Source organism: Balaenoptera ricei, chromosome 9, assembly GCF_028023285.1.
Source record: "Balaenoptera ricei isolate mBalRic1 chromosome 9, mBalRic1.hap2, whole genome shotgun sequence".
Lineage (NCBI taxonomy): Eukaryota > Metazoa > Chordata > Mammalia > Artiodactyla > Balaenopteridae > Balaenoptera > Balaenoptera ricei.
The window spans coordinates 93,170,125-93,185,178 of record NC_082647.1 but is presented as its reverse complement, the minus strand read 5'-3'; the positions used below and the strand labels follow the sequence as shown (position 1 = coordinate 93,185,178).

Below are 15,054 nucleotides of genomic sequence, written 5' to 3'. Positions count from 1 at the left end.
AATGAATGGAATCTTTGCTAATTAACAAGATTTTAGTATCTGTAGATGAGGATGTGTTTTCAAACTTTGATGTTTTGATCCAGATGCCAGAGGCCAGCTAGATATGTAGTATTTTAAAATGGATTGAATTCCAGAAAACTGTTTTCTTCCTTTAAAAATTATATTCTCCACCCAAAAAGATCTTAATCTTTAAAAAGTTTTTTTTTTTTTTTAATTTGCCTTCTACTTAAGCAGCTTTGCTTTTCTGTAGTAATACTTTTGGTTATGATATGATTCTGCTAATAATTGATAGCAGAAGAAATAAATGACAGTTGAAGCAAAGAGATTGCAAAGAAACCTCTTTGCTTATAATTATTCATATTTTTTTCCATGACTTACACTTCTTTCCCCAGTTAGGGTACAGGTATCCCCGGCTTTTTGAAAATTTGTTTCACACCACTTTGCTTTTATGAAAAGCCTACGTTGGTACCTGTTTTTGCTACCAGAAAAAAATCCAAAGAGGATTTTTGCTTTTATGAAAAAAGGTGAAAGTGAAAATAGCCTTCAGCGTTTGTTTTGCAGTGAGTGAGCTGTTCAAGCGGCAGCGTGCACCCCAAGCAGCAAGAGTGGCACCGCCAAGCTCCTTCCCTAGGAACTACATGAAGCATCCCAGCTGCCATAGCTTTGAACTAGGTCTTTGAGCATCTGTGATTTATCTCGATTTATTTTGTGCATCTGTTAGCAAGATGTGTCTTAAGGTAACTGATGCTTCACTTTACGCCATTTTGGCCTACGAACAGTTTCACAGGAATGCTCTAATTTCGGATAGTGGGAGAAACCGTATCTTAACTTTGAATACTTACCCATTTTAGGTCCTTCCCTTCCCCCAGTAACTAGAATTATAGGGCAATATTTTAATTATTGGATTAGAAGGCTTCTGTGGTTTGGCTTCTCATATGTTTTTTAGAGTTCTAAGAAAAGACGGATTCAGAAGAGCTAAAGATTTGGTAAAATAATTTGGTAGTTGTTATACATTCAAAAGAGTTACTAGCTTTTGCCATGTCTTCAGACCATACCTTTTTGTCTGACATCATCATCATTCATAGTTTATATTGTGTAATTAAATGATTCAACTTCCTTACTTGATCCTCATCATTAAAGTTACCTGAGTGTCTGACTATTATAGGAATGTTTGTGTGTGTGTGTGTGTGTGTGTGCGCGTGTGTAATGGAGAATCAGAAACATTGGACAATATGTTGATTAAAATAGGAATTGTGTAAAAGCAAGAGAATAGGATAGGAGAGCTATTCAAGATACATAGTAGGTTAGAAACAAGGCTTTACATAGGAGCAGTCACAAGGACTCAGATAGTCCTCCTAGGCATTCAACAGCCAAATTTGTTTGAGAGGCAGTAGTTATGAGCAAAAAACAATGAAAACCTATTTGATATTCAAAGTGTTGAGAGCTTTACTTTGAAATTAAAAGTTTAAAAAAGTCAACCTCAAAAAAAAAAAAAAAAGTCAACCTCAATGTACATCGACAGATGAATGGATAAAGAAGATGTGGTGTATATTTACACAATGGGATATATTACTCAGCCATAAAAAAAAAGAATGAAATAATGCCATTTGCAGCAACATGGATGGACCTAGAGATTATCATATTAAATGAAGTCAGACAGAGACAAATATCATATGATATCACTTATATGTGGAATCTAAAACGATACAAATGAACTTATTTATAAAACAGAAATAGACTCACTGACATAGAAAATAAATGGTTACCAAAGGGGAAAGGGGGGGGCGGGATAAATTAGGAGGTTGGGATTAACATATACACACTCTATATAAAGTAGACACACAGCAAGGACCTACTGTATAGCACAGGGAACTATATTCAATATCTTGTAATAACTTATAATGGAAAAGAATCTTAAAAAGAATATATATGTGTGTGTGTGTGTGTGTGTGTGTGTATATATATAAATAAAAAAACTGAATCACTTTTCTGTATACCTGAAACTAACACAACATTGGAAATTAACCATACTTCAATTAAAAAATGATTATAAAAATAAATTTTAAAAAGTTTTAAAAAGTCAGAAGAATTAGTTTCTAATTCTGGGAAGAGATTTGTCTGAAAATTAATCAGTAATCCTAATGATTTTAAATGGCCCTAATTGTTTCTTCAGTATGTTTTAGTAATATGAACAGAAGTCCCATATAATTTCAGCATGTCCACCATGACAACATAATTTTTTGGATTATAGATATGTTTCATTGGTGATCAGTATTCTCAGATCTACTATTTTGTTCAGTAACTTTAATTTTGTTAGTTTGCTCAACCCCTCAGTCTCTGTTTCTTATCATGCTTGTAGATAGATCATTGTGGGAGTGAAAAACCATATAGTTTAGTTGTCCGGGCAAATGAGATTTTGGGTGTTGACAGCTCTGGTTTCATTAATAAACTGTAAGTAATTCTAAAAACCTATTATATTGGTTTTTAATTAAGAAAAGGACACTTATCCTTACACCGTTGTTTTTGCTTTCTTCTTGGTACCTTCTGCCCAGATATTTCTAGCTACACTTTTGGTTCTACTTTTTTCCATAGTAGCACTGAATCTTTTCTCTCCCCATACTGGTACATAAAGAAATTATCTATAGCCATCCAACTCATCATTAGTGAGTATAAATGTTGTCATAAATTAATTTAAATATAGTTAACTTCATCAATTTAGAAATGAGGTAATTGAGGCCTGGAGCGGTTGAGATTTGCCAAGAAAGGAAAGAACTAACATTTACAGAGCACTGACTGTATACCAGACACTATCATTTTATATTCCAGTTCTGTGAAGTATGTTCTGTTATCCCCATTTTACAGAATCTCAGAGGTCAAGAAACTTGCCCAAGACCATAAGACTATCCAGTTCTCTTGCGCAGTCTAGGGTCTTTTCCACTTCTGTCAGCAAACATTAAGAGCTGTTCAACTAAGCCAGTGGAGAAAACAAAGGATTAAGAAACCAACACACTAAATATAACAAAGGGTATTTTCTGATTCACAACTTTTATTTTTATAAAAAGACTCAAAGATAAAAGTTAATTATCCTGGGTTGTACTGGTATTAAATCACTATTAAAATGTGGGACCATCATAGGTATAAAAGCAACATTACCTTTGCTTATTAGGGTCTTAAAAAGGTTGATGATGCATGTACAAAAAACAGTCACAGAAAAGGTAATATATTTACTATCAATTTAGGGATAGAAAGGATCACCAAGGGGACGGTTATCTTTCTTTTACTTTTTCTTTTCTTCTCTTTCTTTTTCTTTTCTTTCTTTTTCCTCCTTCCTTCCTTCCTCCCTCCCTTCTTTTCTTTCTTTCGAAATTGTCTCAAGAGATTCTTTAACCTTTTGCCTTGAGGGTATTCTTATGCTTTTAACAGACACACTTTTGCTGACAGAGGTAGTCTCCTTTTGTCCTGGCGCATGATTGGCCTTTGATGTTTGTGGAGTGGGGACAAGCTAGGAGTGGATTTGGGCTCTGTGTTACCTTTTTAAATTCAGTTTGGTGTTTGTGAGAATTAATAGCCTGCTTTTCAGAGTTTCTGGAATGAGATTCCAAAAAATGGAACTGAGCATGGAAATAGAAGGACAAATTAGGGCTTTAACATATAGTATTATGGCATGTCTATTCATTAGTTAAAGAACTAAGTGTTTAAAATATGCGTGCAAATCTGGGCCTCCATTTGCCCTGCTTATATTTATTCGTGAACTCTAAATCTCTTATCTAAGCACTTAATCTAATTAACTATTGGTAACTACCTTTTTGAAGCGACACCTTCTCTTTAGCCTCTTGACATCTGAACCACTGCTCTTCTGAATGTGATGACCTAAGTAGTAATCAGATCACCCAAGAGTAGCTTTTTAAATTGTTTTTCAAAGATACTTCTTTTCTAGGATCATAAGTGATACATCTTTCGCACTTCACCATCTAATTACCTGGGTTTTAATATTTGTATTCCTGATACCTTCATTTTCGTTACAATTTTTTTTTCCTTAAAAGTCAGCTGACTCCGGCAGACTCCTAGACAAAGACAATCTTTTTCTCTACCTCCCAGTTCTCTCCTTCTCTCATCCCTCTCTATCCCTCCATCCCTGACTGCCCCTCCCTCATTCCCCTCTCCTTGTCCCGCCCCTCTTTTTCCCCTTCCCCATTTTGTTTGTCTCAGTATATAGAAAGATAAAAAATAAGAATGATGATAGGTGGAGGTAGATAATTCCTTGTAAAGTTAGTATTCATTGACAGAAACATGTTAATTTCTTAGATAACTAATTCAAATTACTTTGCAGTTCATCAGACCTGGGTTAGAATCCTGCTTTATAAAAATAGTATTTATCCATTGTAGGGAGAAAAAGTGATATAGGATCAGTGAATATAAAGCAGAAAGTAAAAGAGCTGTCCTCACTATTAATGGCTTTCATGTATCCTTCTAAAATGTCTGCTATATATATTTACATACATACTTACTGTAGCATATTAGCTACAGCCACTTGCCTTTTATAAGTAGGTCAGAAAGCATCTATTTAGTTCAATTTTAATCCACTTGATATTACTAACTTATAGTATCTCAATTTCTTTTCTCATCTTTTTCTTAAAAAAATTTTTTTTTTTTTTACCACTTTCAGGACACTGGTCCCTCAGATATTTTCTGTTTGTATTTTTTTTTAAACCAATTTTAACATTTGCATCTTATGGCTTCGATCTTAGAAGTGGAAGTAATTGAAGTGTTATGTTCAGAGTAATTAGGAATTAAAGCCTGTGAAAAGAAAATTCAGAATTATCCTTGCTGTCATTATAGGGAGTAGTGTAAGTGATCCATATAGGATTGCCAGACCTGTTGTTGAAGATACAGGATGAATCTGTAGAGGGCAGTGTTTGGTCTTCTGGGACCAGGTGAGAAAAGCTGACTGTAGATCAGCTCTGGTTGGGTAAGAGTACGCCTGAGGCTTAAGGTGTTCAGGGCATCTGTGAGAGTAATAACCAGAGCATTGATAAACTTTGCTTACCGTAACCAGGCACCAGAAAATGAACTTTACTTTCTTAACATGTACAAAACAGTTCGCTGCACATCAAATGTAAATCAGGATTTCAGAGTCCTCTCTTATAATACAGTAGAAACAATGTTTTTCCCTCCTTGTAACGCATTATCACGTGAAGAATATGGTTGAAAATTCATAGAACTACTCATACATTAACTACCTAGGTATTTCTGTCTACCAACAAAACATTGTTTGCATGTATATCCTTTTGTTCCCATAGAATGTTAGGCACGTTTCTAAACACCCAAACAGTGGAGGCATTTTGTGGGTCAGGAAAGAGCAGTTAGGAGGTAGCTGAAATTTGAAAGTGGCCAAAATGTTACATAATATTTTTTCCCAATTAAAGAACATATTATCTGATTAAAATTCCTCTTCTGTTAGACAAATGTTACTACTGAGCTTCCTTTAATCTTTTGTATGACATTAGAAAAATAATGTAGTTATTTTCTTCCTGATTTTTCACAGAGAACTATATTTGAACTTGGCCTTGTTATTTAATTTTTTTGTAGAAGAAATACAAAAAAGAAACAGCTATCAAGTTTAGGTGATTTAGTCAAGTCTGCCAAGTATGTGTGTGTCCGAAATAGTATAGAACCTTTGGAAAACTTGTCAAGTTGTTTGTTTTTTAATTTTTTTTTTTAACACTGCCTGCAAATTATTCTTGATCCATGACCCTAAGCCTTGAAAAGATGGTTCTTCTCCTCTTCAGTCTGTTTCACTTCTTTTCTTGCTCAATTATGATTGACCATAAGATTATGTTTCTTTCAAGGGAAAAGCTTGACCCCAGCTGCAGATGTTCTAATCTTCTATCTTGCTAGCTTTCAGAGTTAAGGAAAGTGAGGCTTTAGGTCAGAAAGGAGCCTTCCCTTCTGAATTCCTTCCCTGTCCCTCCTAGTATCCTGCCACCACTCTGATTTCATGATGCCTCTGAGGTACTACACACATATCCCAAGAAGCAGTTTTCAGAGACAATTCAGTCTGAATTCATATGTGAGGCTAGTTTGTTAATGGCATATGCATCACTAAGCAGAACCCTGAACACCTCCTGAAGCACCTGTGTTTAGCTTTAAAGGCACCCTCACAGTTTTCTTCAGTAAAGTAGTCAATTTGCATATGTAACTAAAGGGTCCATTCTGGTAGTATTTTAAAAACAAAAAAAGTCTGCTGCAAAGGAGAACTGATGTTTTCACTTTTTGAGACATTTAATTGCTTGTAATTGAAAATGACACTTATCTGGTTAAAAACAAAATTAAGATCCCACAAGGTATTCTATTACAGTAAAAGTTGTCCTTCCTCTCACACATCAAATCTTTGAAGAAAAGTTGATTAGCCAGTAAAACAAGCCATCATTTTCCTTTTTATATCCTTTTTATAGGAATATTCCCCATCACCATTCTGCTGTTTGCAAGAACCTCAGCCTTCAAAAAACTTTTCCACTTTTAGTCACTGCTTCACTGCAAGGTTTATTAGACTTTCTATACCTTTTTAAAAACCTGGAGCTATTCAGTACCATGCTGTGGTTGTACTGGCATGCTTTTCTGACTTGGTCTATTGCACATGCATTATTTTATTTTCCCTGACTTTAGGACTGTGGGATATATATTTCCATGTCCATATTCTTGAGTCATCTTGAAATAAAAACACAGTTCTTGGACTTTCCTGGTGGGCCAGTGGTTAAGACTCCACGCTTCCATTGCAGTGGGCACAGGTTCAATCCCTGGTCGGGGAACTAGGATCCCACATGCTGTACAGCGTGACCAATAAATTAATTAATTAATTAAAAAAAAAAAAAACACAGTTCTTTTAAAAGAGAACCTAGTGTAGTTGTTTTGTATATGAAAACAAAATACTGCCAAAATAATTATTAAACATATTGGTACCTATTCTTTATTAGTTTTGATTATTGTTTCACTGAAGAGTATGCAGTGCATTGAAATCGTTACACATTTAAAAAATAACTTTTAATTGAATCAAGCCCAGTCATTCTGAATTATCAAGTTAGAGCAGAATTACTCCTGTGGAATCTATGTTCCCATACTTCTTTTCTGATTTTAAGGAAGATAATTGAGGGGCAGTTAGTCACCGCAGGTCAGCTCTGCCATTAGGTCTAACCATTTGGTTATTGCTTACCTAGGACTTATTAATCGTGCTTTATAGAGACTGATGGCAGCTTTGGTTAAGTATAAGTCACTTGTTCAGTCTATGTGGCTTGGTCTAGGTATTATAAGATTTTAATTTGCAGGGTATTATTATATCATAAAGTGATTTTTAAAATAAGAAAGGAGTCACAGGAATGTGATGAAAAAGAACAGTATTTAAAGGACCAGAGAAATTAGAATGAATAAGGTAATGTGTAGGAGAGATAATAGAAATGACGGGCTGTTATGGAACATCCCCAGATCCACACTGGGTATCTGGGTGTTGCTTTCTCTCTGCTAGAAAATGTACAAACACATGTACATCCTTAAAAAGTCTTTATAACAAGTCACACCTTTAAAAAATGATTTAATAAATCACTTTTTAGCTCCTTTATATCTATCTTTAAACCCTTCTCATATTCTCAATTTCTCATTTCTTGAAATGAGATTTTAAAAATAACATGTAGCTAAGAGGACTTTTGGGTAGAAAGGTTTTGTGAGTCAGAAAATATTTTCCGGAACTTACTCATATCTTTGCCTATCTCTGGTCTCTGTCTCCAGTGTCTAAATTGTAATTATCTGAAGTAATTTGAATGTCTCAGGATTCTAATTTTCAATTAATGGTAATAATGAAGACTCTCAGTTTAAACTATAGGCTGTTGACCCACTTCAGTATCCTATTGGATATAGGAAATAAAGTGGAAACTGGAGACAATAGGAGGTAACAGAGAAGAACTTGGTTAGGAACAGTAAGAATGGTTTGTTCATCCTGCCCAGGTGAAGGTATAGTTCAGAGACCTTCCCAGCATCTAAGAGTAATCGGCACAGAAGGTACAAGGAATTCTACTTCTTGATGCTTTCCCTGTGTCTTCAATTGCTTTCCTGACTGTATTTTTCAATTTAAACCTTAATCTAGTTGGTAATTGTGGTCTACCTGCTTATGAATTTTTACTTCTGTAGAATATTGATATTTTTTTCTTTAAAAATAACTCCATAAAGAATTAATCACTTGGGAGTTTTTTCTTGAATGTACCAGGGCTGTAGCAATTATGTTTATTCAAAATAAAAATTCCCTAGGGTCACTGCCCTAGGCTTTTAAACTTTAGTAGTGTATCAGAATAATCTAGAGGGTTTTTTACAAACATTGTTGAGTATCACATCCCTATTTCTGATTGAGTAATTCTGGGCTGAAACCAGAGAGTTGCCATTTCTATCAAGTTTCAAGACGATGCTAAAACTGCTAGTCCTGCAAGCATACTTTGAGAACCACTGCCGTACAGTATTGATCACAGAAGTCTGAGACAGCGCTGGATCTAATCTGTGCTGAATAAACATTAAGTTGCTTGTAATTCAATGAAGTTATACCTGTTGGATGGGTTCCAACAATGATCATTTAATGTAGTATTATTTTTAATTTATTTTCATAGATTGGAGCATATGATCAACAAATATGGGAAAAATCTGTTGAACAAAGAGAAATCAAGGTAACAAGTTTATTTCATTTTGTATATTCTATAAATTGATTATTAACCACAGTTTATTTAATATCTCTCTGTCGACCTTTAAAGGTACAAATTAGTATTACTTATGCTATCCAAACTTTTAAATAAAGAGGTAAACTCTATTATGAGGGCATATTCATGTGTCTTTACCTCTGATGATTTTTCTTTTTTTGCTCTTCAGCATCTTTCTGTTCTTTTAAAATTTAATTTCTAATGATTATTTTATGTCAGCTCTTTTTCCCTTTCACTTGTCACCTTATACTTCTAGTTTGCTTTTCCTCCCTTTTGATGCTGTCATTGCTCTGTACAGTTTATTAAACTGGTAAGTGTTTCAGGATTTTTCCCGCCTGAGTGATCCTGTGCAAACGCTGCTCTGCTTAATTGAGATCTGCTTTTTGGTGCTACTAACAGAATGACTTGAACGCAAATAGAGTTGCTGAAAAGTTGGTCATTTTTTGAAAGAATTTAGGAAAGTAAAGCATTAATTGAAATGTTTTTGTAGTTCATAGTTTCTTCATGAACATGTAATCATTTAACGCTGATAAGACATTCTCTTAGGCTACCTTGCTAACATGGAAACTATTTTTTAACTAAATTTGTTCTGTTTCTCAGCAATCACACCTTTTCAGTAATAAGATTTATATTTTTCATTTGCATAGATGATACTAATCAGTGTGTTTCTGCACGAGCTAAACTTAATATTGGCCCAGAGAATGTTACTTTGGTTGCTTGACAGTTTATATTTTGTGCAGAAAGGTTTATATTAGATTGAAAACCAATGTCTATAGTTACTTAAAAATTTCAGTGTTTAGACAACTTAATCATCTAGAATGAAGAGGAAGATTCTTTGCCATTTGTTAATTTTAATCTTTGAACTATTTTCATGAAGAATTAATACAGTTAACAAAGTTGCAGTGAGCACCTACTATGTCTTAAATATAAGATTAAATCATGGGGACAAAAAGATAAAATAGATTATAATTTTGTAGATGAGATACATAATTACAAATGAGATCAATTCAATTAAGAGAGGGATGTGTAGTTCTCTCTTGGGATGCAAAGTGGGGAAGCAGCCCTGGGGAGGTTAGGAAAGATTTCACAGAGGAAGTGACTCATGAGCTGAGTTTGACAGACATGAGAGAGAATGAGGAAAACATTCCAGACAGAATGAAGAGCATATGAAAATATACATGAAGGAAGGAAGGAGCATGACTGACTTAGAATCCTCAAGGGACTTGATGGCTAATAGGTTGGATGGAGGAGGGCGATTAGAGTGATTAGGAGTAAAACATGAAAGGAAATGGAAGTCAGATCTTGAAGGGGCTTAACTGCTTTACTCAGGAGTCTAGGCATAATCTGGGGAACAATGGGAGAGACACTGAAGGATTTTAAGCAGAAAAAGTTACCTGATTAAATTTCTATTTTAACAACTTCACTAAGGCAGCACTAAGTATGGTGGGAAATATTAGAAGAGGAGCAGATACAGAATTCTGTTTTAGAAATATCCAGGTGATACTTGGGAGAGAGACTGGGGAGTCCTCAATATGTAAAGTGTGTGAGTGTGTGTGTGTATAAAACATTCTGTCTGGAATGTTTTCTTCATTCTCTCTAATGTCTGTCAAACTCAGTTCATGAGTCACTTCCTCTGTGAAATCTTTCCTAACCTCCCCAGGGCTGCTTCCCCACTTTGCATCCCGATAGAGAACTATACATCCCTCTCTTAATTGAATTTATCTCATTTGTAATTATGTATTTCATCTACCCATATATATATGGGTGTTTTATGTATTATACACATTATACAGATACAGCTATAGGAGTGAGTGGATTTACACTGAATGATGAGAGAAAAAGGCTGAGAACAGAACACTGGGAAACAACATTTAATGGATAGGTTAAAAAAAAGAGATGTAAGTGAAGGAGGAAAGGCAAGTGAGAGATCCATGAGACAACGGTCTGAGACTATCACGAAGAGCTGGAATAGTTAAACAAATAAAGAGCAGCAGAGAGGTCTAGTAAGATGCCTTGAAATCTTTTATTTTCTTTGACAGTCTTCAACTTGTTGGACAGGGAATGTTAAGTACCTTGAGAGATTGTGTTACCAGTTGGCACATTTGGATGTGTTTTGAAATTTAACCCCCTCCCCAAAATATAAATATAAATATAAATATATATATATATAGCTAAGACTTATAACTTGTTTCTGAAATTTGTCCTTCCTTTAAAGATAGTACTTTGTAATAGTAATTGAAGAATTAAAAACAGTATAAAAACTTACTTTTGTTATTTTGAATTAAAAAGGTTAATTTGTTGACAAGCGTAACATTCTAGTGGAAGCAAATTATTTATAGTGTAAAATAATTTTGTATTTATTCTAAGGAAGGTAGGGAAGTGTGTAACTGTGGTGTATTAATGTTAATATTTGATTTAAAAGAACAAAAACACTGTACCTGTTGCTTAGAGAACACTAACAAACGTATTGAGTTTGTCCTTTTAGGTAATCGATTCTTTTATTATCTGTCAAAGCAGTGAGCAACAACTAAAGAAATCAAAGAAAACCATGAAAATATATTTCTTGGAATTTTTTTTTATATTAAAGACCCTAGTTGATATTGCTAAAGTGTAAAGTCTTTTGTGAGTTGCAAGTGATTTTTTCTTAAACGTTTTAGAAACTATAACTGAAAACTGCAGTTTTCTGATCACCTTGACCCAAATTTAAAAGTAAATGTGGACTTTCCCCGTGTTTTAGTAGGTACTAGAGTTGTAAAGCTTCAACAAAACAAACTATGTTATTTAAAGTCATTGTAAAGGAAAAAAGGGATGGGGGAAACTAAACAGGATTTCCGGAAAGTGAAACTGATGGTTATGTCCTTTGATAGAGTCTCCGTATTATAATAGCTCCATGCATGTGAAGTCTGGATCGTTGACCAGAAGTACTTTCTAAACTTAAACAGAACTTGTAAGCTTTTTGGCTCAACATTATCTGTGTGCTTAGATATTTTTAAAAATTCAAAACTTCATACTATTTGTGTCATTGCCCTTTAGGAATGTACTACAGGAGTGTAAGTGTATATGCAATAAAGACTATATTATTTGGATTCTTGGAGATTAATTGTATTCATAGTACTTGATAATTTCTACTTTCTAGTTAAACCAGTAGTTTAAAAAATCTTTTTCTGAAACTAAGTTAGTTTTCCTTTTTTGTTTGTTCACTCACTTAAACTTCTTGAAGGTTCATAATTATATTTAGTACTGAAAGCTATGCTGTTTTGTGTGAACGTAGTTTAAACCAATTTAAAAATTGTCCAACTTAAAATATCTACTTAAATAAAATCACATTTTATGAAGGCTGACACCTCGGTACTAATATCTTTTATTTTTGTGAATAAAGTCACTAATGTTAGAAGATTTGTCAGTGAAATTTTTCTTTATCTTTCTTTAAACCTTTTACATATTCTGATAGGCTACCTTGAGGGGGAAGTTTTGTCAAAATTGGCAATTATGCTATGACTTTACAATGTAGCTCAAAATAAATGTTTTAATAAAATATAAAATAGGAAATGAACCACATATTAAAAAGGTCAAGTAGAATGAGCATGTTGAAAAACAACATAATTGCATAAATCAAAACAATTTACTATTCCTTTTATAAGGGCTTTAAGTTCTTAAAACAATCTTGATGAAAATTTTAGGTATACAGCAGTAAATTAAGCTTCAGATTTGTTATAAACATTGGCAGTAAGTTTATTTTCAAAGTGCTAGAAAAATAATATATAAAAGACAGAAGTAAATTAAAATGTTACTGTTTTCAAATTTGTTGGCACTAATAAAGGTAAAATATCATAATAAACTTGATGCCAAATTTGAATAGTGCTTGATTAATGAATTTTTGTTTAAATATATGTATTATTAATATTGCCTTTCCAATTTGTAAAATATTGGGAATGATTTGTAGTCTATCAGCCACTCTGTCATGACATTAAAATGGGAAATGAAGTACAGATAGAGTTGTTTCTTATTATTTGCATTAGTTATGTTCTTTCAAGTCGCCATGAACACTGAATTAGTGAATATTGACTGTTGCTCTTAGGAGAAATACAGAGTTAAGTTCCTGCGAGTCCCTAGTCACAACACTTTCGTCAACTGATCAATACATAACCTTGTTTTATGACACCTTATTTAATATATGTTGTTGATCCATTAACACTGAACTCATGGCCAACAGCTCATGCCTGAACAGAGCTTACCTAACACATTTTCTCAGTGAGGCACGTCACAGCCTTCTTGTACGTAGGAACACTGGACCGCATGTCAACACTATCTAGGGAACCATTTTAAACCACAAAATTACCGACAAAACACAAAAAATGCAAAAGATTTGACGTTAAATAGACTGTGAAAAGGAACTTAAACGAGAGCTGAAACAAGAAGGCAGAGTGTTGCCTTGTTTGACCTCAGCTGGGAAGGTGAACATTGAGTGACTCAAATTTTTTGCCACTCTCACTCTCTGCATGTCTACAAATGACTGCAAAATCACAGCGGGTATTGATTTTAGGGACCAATAAATTTTAGTGAATAGGTGAATTTGCAAATATGGAATCTATGAATATGAGGATTGACTGTATATAAGATTATCATGGCTATGTCTTCAACCCTCACCCTTCTTTCTCTTTTGTTTTTGTATCTATGGGTAGTTTGCAACTTCACATGGACAGACTATTTGAAGGAGTTCAGAGGTTAATTGCATCTTGATTTTAGGGTACATTTTTGGTTTAAACATCTTAGTTAATTCTGAGCTCAAATGCTGTCTTATTCTTTGTTTTAGATAAAAGCAGTACTTGATCAAATTTTTAATTTAAGGGGTCATTGTTACTTGGATTAGGGCTAAACAAAGGATTTACTGCCCAGTTACTTGGTTGATTGAATGAACAATAAGCAAATCATTGCAACACTGTGTCATCGCTCAGCACTTGGATTCCAAGGAGTTTAGCCTAAGCTCCTCCAATTCTTAACATCCTAGTCTTAAGTTATAAAGTGTAATTTGTTTTTTGATAGTTTTTTCATTGATTTTGATCTCTACCCCTACTCTAACTCTGTACACTGATGGCAGAAACTTAATCTTAAAGGTGTTCAATAATTCCAAGTTGAAACTAATTCAATTCATGATTTCTGCCTTCTCCCTCCTCCTCCTACTGGGCATGGCATCTAAGTTATGAGGTGATAAGGTTGCATTGTGGTCTGGTTAGTGGTTGGCATGTGAAGATAGTGGCAACCATGAGATGTGCATCATCCTCTCTGGGTCTCACCCCTACATGCTGACATCTGCTAAGAAGTCTGCATCCCTGTCTGTTCTCAGCTCTGTGATCCATTGCTTTCTGCAGGAATGCCCCCAGCATCACACCTTAAGGGCCCTTCAGGGCCACTGCTCTCCTAGCCAGCTTCAACACTTTCCTGTGCAACACTGGGGTCACCACAGTCTCCTGGACCATCTCAGGCTGTAATCCAAATTGATTGGTAGCAATAGTCTTTGTTTTAGAATGATGCTTTTAGTAATAAGTAGGCCTGACGTGTTGCATATGTGCCTAAATTTACCCTTTGGGAAGGTAATAAAATTTATTACAATACTACAGTTGTGTTCCATTTGTAACAAATATATAACGTGTTAGTTTTTGTCCATTATATTACTTAAAGTTTTCCTTCTTAATTGAAATTTTTAAGCGTTGATTCTGGGTTTTAAAAATATATGTATGTATAATGAATTTCATTACTACTTTTTTATTGAGTTATAATTGACATATTAGTTTCAGGTGTAAACCATAATAATTTGATATTTTATGTATTGAGAAATGATCCCCACAGTAAGTCTAGTTTAAATAATTGTCCCCATACATAGTTACGGTTTTTTTTTTCCTTGTGATGAGGACTTTAAAGATCTACTCTCTTATCGGTACTACTTTTAATATATTACAGGGGTTAAGGAATAAACCAAAGAAAACAGCACATGTGAAACCAGATCTCATAGATGTCGATCTTGTAAGAGGTGAGTCTTGAATAAACAAATGTTTAATGAAGTTAGAAATTGACCTTGAAGAAACAGAATTCAAAATGGGTTAGATATATATGTTTGTAGAAATAGAAGCAATGTGAGTCTAAATGAAGTCAGAAATAGTATAAAAAAAAGAGAGGATGGAAGCATTTAAATATCACTGACTAGTCTTTTCTCCCACTAAGAATCATTCCAAGAACTAACAAGTGTAAAGGAAAAGCAGCTCGTATTTGCCTAGCAAACTATAAGGCTTGTTATAAAAATTAAAGTGGTATTTCTAATTCCTAA

The 15,054-nt window shown here is 34.1% G+C and overlaps 1 protein-coding gene across 4 annotated transcripts in view; it reads left to right on the top strand.

Annotated features, from left to right (window-relative positions):
- PHTF2 (putative homeodomain transcription factor 2) overlaps positions 1–15,054 on the top strand; it is a 125,414-nt gene that overhangs the window by 63,693 nt on the left and 46,667 nt on the right. For all 4 annotated transcript variants that reach the window (XM_059934085.1, XM_059934087.1, XM_059934086.1 and 1 more), the window contains 2 exons: positions 8,646–8,702; positions 14,691–14,760. In XM_059934085.1, the coding sequence (XP_059790068.1) occupies positions 8,646–8,702; positions 14,691–14,760 (127 nt within the window). The remainder of the gene's footprint in view (positions 1–8,645; positions 8,703–14,690; positions 14,761–15,054) is intronic.